Source organism: Physeter macrocephalus, chromosome 5 (assembly GCF_002837175.3).
Source record: "Physeter macrocephalus isolate SW-GA chromosome 5, ASM283717v5, whole genome shotgun sequence".
Lineage (NCBI taxonomy): Eukaryota > Metazoa > Chordata > Mammalia > Artiodactyla > Physeteridae > Physeter > Physeter macrocephalus.
This window is the reverse complement of record NC_041218.1, coordinates 28,215,918-28,217,448: the sequence shown is the minus strand read 5'-3', so window position 1 is coordinate 28,217,448 and position 1,531 is coordinate 28,215,918. Positions and strand designations below refer to the sequence as shown.

At 46.6% G+C, this 1,531-nt stretch overlaps 1 protein-coding gene across 1 annotated transcript; it reads right to left on the bottom strand.

Annotated features, from left to right (window-relative positions):
* Positions 1 to 421: 421 nt before the first annotated feature.
* TAS2R16 (taste 2 receptor member 16) lies at positions 422 to 1,315 on the bottom strand. The gene is given in 4 exon segments (XM_024131320.1): positions 422 to 669; positions 672 to 1,049; positions 1,052 to 1,114; positions 1,117 to 1,315. Coding segments are annotated over 4 exon segments (888 nt in total).
* Between the last annotated feature and the right edge of the window lie 216 nt (positions 1,316 to 1,531).

Genomic DNA, 1,531 nt, shown 5'->3' with positions numbered 1-1,531 from the left:
CATTCAGGATGTGGGCAATAAATTCTTGTGGGGAAGGGATTCATATTAGTATGAAGAATTGGCAGTCATGGAATGGGTCAAATAAAAACAAAATGCAGATACCGTGACTTTGGGTCTCTTGTGTTGAATATACTGGGAGAAAGATTTCAGAGGTAGAGAGGACTAAGGAGAGATGGAGATGTCATGAGAAAGTTGGGGCCAACCTGGGGACTGTGGAAAGGAAAAGAAAGGAGTGGCATAGAATAGAGAAGGGACTGCTTGTTTGGAGATAGATGGCTGTAGGGGAAGAGAGTGAGGCTTGGATTTATGGTGCGTCACTATCACACAGGGGATTGTCAAGAGTCCTGCAGGTTAGGTTATTGACATTAGTTGTATCAGTGCAAACACCCATTTGCCCAGGGGTCTTCTTGTCCCCTGTGCCTCAGGCAGCCTCTAGGCCCCAGCACCTTACCTTTAAAACCCTTTTCAATTTAGGGCTGCTCAGCATCAGTGAAGTCAAATGAATAGAGACTAGAGCATAGATGATAGCTTCCCAGGCCCAGAACCAGGACCCCTTATTAAAAAGAACACCCCAGATGGAGGTTAGTAGAGTCAGAAAATAAGAGGTGAAGAAAATGAGAAAGATGGCAAGAGACCTCTGGGCAGTAGAGTGAGCTTCCAGGCTGGAGAGTGGCTGGTGTGATGATCTTTCATCTGCCTCAGGTGTTGGAATAATAAGGCCATGAGCAAGACGGTGGAAGCAGGAACAGGAGGAAAGGAATAATCAACACAACCACTGGCTGGCACATGGAAAAATCCCACAGGAATATCTCGTCTCTCAGTCATGGTGCTGTTTCTAGGGAAATGCCTCATGGAGATTAGTTGAATCTTGCTGTAATGCCCAACAGCTGCAAAGATGATAGACACACAAGAAATCAGCAGAGAGCCCAGCAACAGCCGAGGAACCAACCTCACAATTCTCCACTTCAGCCAGAAGATGGGGTGGCTGAAGGAGGAGACTTTGACACGGTAGAGGACAGCAAGCATGCTGGTCAACCAGAATGAAAGAAGTTGGTAAATTCCCAGATGATCCTGAAGTAGCAAAATTCGTAATTAGGGAGGAAGTGGGAGCAAAGTTGTACAGCGTCGATGAGCACAGTTGGCAGAAGCAGCAGACGCCCAGGCCAGTGAGGGCCATTTGCACGGGTGACAGCCTTTGGAACCTCACCCACTCTGTGCCCAGCACTACAGCAGTTAAGCTGCTCTGCACAATTATTGTCAAGAACTTGAGCATATAGATGATCATGAAGAAGACAGAGAGTTGGATGGTTATCATCCTTCTATTCCAGAGAAACTTCCTGGGCACAGACTCAGAATATCTGCAACAATTTCCAGGTAGGGACCAGATTCCTGGCCCCACTAGTGTTTCACACAAGAAAATATCTCCCTCTGGATGCAAATATTTCTGGGCTTACTTTTGACTTTCCCATTTTCCTGTCTGCAGGATTTGCTTATGCTTTGCTTGCTGGTTTGTTATCAGGCCTGGATGCAG